This window comes from Leptopilina boulardi, unplaced genomic scaffold, assembly GCF_019393585.1.
Source record: "Leptopilina boulardi isolate dan_hultmark-lab unplaced genomic scaffold, ZJU_Lbou_2.1 LbouV2_350, whole genome shotgun sequence".
Classification (NCBI taxonomy): domain Eukaryota; kingdom Metazoa; phylum Arthropoda; class Insecta; order Hymenoptera; family Figitidae; genus Leptopilina; species Leptopilina boulardi.
Window position 1 is genome coordinate 1,044,261 of NW_026137919.1, and position 2,508 is coordinate 1,046,768.

Consider the following 2,508-nt stretch of genomic DNA (forward strand, 5'->3'; position numbering starts at 1 on the left):
AAAACAAAAAGTATCAGAAACGTGTTCCCAATAGTTGTACTTGGAAACTAGCCGTTTATAATTTTTATTTTTTTCGATTTTGGATTTAAAATGGCGCTTGAAGGACAAAAAAATTTCCTAATTTTACTTAAGATCACAAACTTTTTCAAAATTGCTCAAATCTGATTGAAATTTGTTACACGGAGGTTTTTGGGGTTGCTGATTACGAATCTGAAGTCAGATGCAAAAAATTCAAAATGGCGGACTCAATATGGCGGACGAATTTTTTAAAATTTACTCCGATTTGCTTGAAATTTGATACTCGGGAGTTTTTTGGGTCGCTGATTACGAATCTGAATTCAGTTTCAAAAAATTCAAAATGGCGGATCCAATATGGTGGACAAATTTTGTGAAATTCATAGAATTCTGTTGAAACTCGTTACTCGGAGGTTTTTGGGGTCGCTGATTACAAACCCGAAGTCAGATTAAAAAAATTCAAAATGGCGGATCCAAAATGGCGGACTAATTTTTTAAAATTGCTCAGATTTGCATGAAATTTGTTACTCTGGGGTTTTCGAGGTCGCTAATTAAGAATATGAAGTCGCCTTAAGCCTTTAAAGAATTAAAGTTGCCCGATTCTCACCACGAGGAGGTAGGCGATATAGAGAATCATTTTTTTTGTATTTTTTCAGTGATTTTTAATTTTTTTTTTGTTTTTTGCTTTGTTTTATAATTTTTTTTTGTTTTTTCAATTTAATAATTCACTTTTTTCAACTTTTTATTAAAAACTTTTAATTTGTGCTATGCGTTTTTTTGAAGCAATTGTCGCAGTAAAACAACTTGCAGGTTTTGCAGTATTTTCTTGTTCGGATTTTGCATTTTGAGGTGCAACAGTATCGAGGTAAATGTTGTTTTTCTGTCTCATGTACTGACGACTTCCCCGTTCTTGCTTTGCTCAAATAATCTTTACTGATGCACATAGCCAAAAATTTTGTACTTTCTTTTTTTTCATGAAAAAGATTGTATAAAATCGTGGAATTAGCAATTGCTGATTGGATTATTCGAATAAAAATTATCCACGTCTATTTCTTCGATCTTATAATTGGCTCTATTGCATTGCATCGTTGATCGTGTAAATCAACGCCACCCATGAACTGATTATACAGCATAAACGCATTCGGAAAATCTAATTCTTTTTTTTCTTTCTTGCCTTTCTGACGACGTTTTACTTTTCCCAGTGGCGTTACTCCAGCTGCAGTGGATAATAAAGAAACTGGTTTGGAGTCCATCACAGTTATGAAATTTATGCCACTCTTTTTTTCGTGTTTCACTTCCCATTTTCCTCTTTCATCTTTCTCTGTGATTGCATTCTTGATATTGACTCTATTTGCTCTGACTGTACCAGTAGCAACTAATCCATATTTTTTCAAATGAACTAGAAGATCCGGACTAGTGAAGAGATTGTCAAAATAAATGTGCAGATCTTCTCGGTTACGCAGATGTACATTACGGAAAACGACTTGTAACATATTTATAACAACACGACTACCAAGAGTACAGTTTGCTAATTTTTCACTTTTATTGTCCATTTTGCCACAATATATTTCAAAATCAAAAAGGTAACCATTGGAACTGCAGAGAGCCCATAATTTTATTCCAAACCTTACTGGTTTACCTTTTATAAACTGCTTCAAAACTGACCTTCCATAAAATCTTAACATCATCTCGTCGATGGATAGTGAACTTGAAAAAATGCCAAATCGAATTAGATTGCTCCGGAATATATCAGTCAATTTTCTTACACGCCATTCTCTGTCAGCATTATTTTGATATTCGGGTTCGTGGAATTTTATTTTTGATTTTATGTTTTCAAAATTATCGCGTGTCATTGCAGATGCCACTGGTTCTGCTTTCAAATGTGGATCTTGAGACCAATAATCCCGTTGAGACAATCTTTGGTTATACATTGTAAATATTATTAAGCCAATGAAAACTTCTAATTCAGTAACTGACATCTCATGGCCGTTTTTTATATTAATTAGCAATAACAAATGAACCGTGATTATTCACTTGTTAGTCGATGAAAATTTTGAGGTTTGACAAACAAATGAACTGTGATCATTTACTTTTTAGTCGATGAAAATATTGATATTTGAATAAGATATTTAAAAGTCTGAAGATCGTTTTGACTTTTTGCAAAATGCTGTATTATATAGTAACTTGTATAAAAATTACAACTCTCAAGAAAATTAAAATCTGATTATGAGTTTCATTGAAAATAATATAAACAGAAAAAAAAATTTTAATGAAATTATGCTGAGCCTGAGACATAAGTTTGATATAGTGAACAGTATTACAACTTATTGGATACTTCAACGTGATTATTGGTCTCAAGATCTACATTTGAAAACAGAACCAATAGCATCTGAATGACCCGCGATAATTTTCGAGAATAAAATTTCATAGCCCCGAAAATCAAAGTAATCCTTCCAGAGTTTGGTGTGTAAGAAAATTGACCAATATATTCAG

The 2,508-nt window shown here is 32.4% G+C and overlaps 1 protein-coding gene across 1 annotated transcript; it reads right to left on the minus strand.

The window, feature by feature from the left end:
* Window positions 1-1,061: 1,061 nt before the first annotated feature.
* LOC127286151 (piggyBac transposable element-derived protein 3-like) lies at window positions 1,062-1,994 on the minus strand. The gene has a single exon (XM_051312466.1). It carries the CDS (start codon window positions 1,992-1,994, stop codon window positions 1,062-1,064), a length of 933 nt encoding a protein of 310 aa, XP_051168423.1.
* Between the last annotated feature and the right edge of the window lie 514 nt (window positions 1,995-2,508).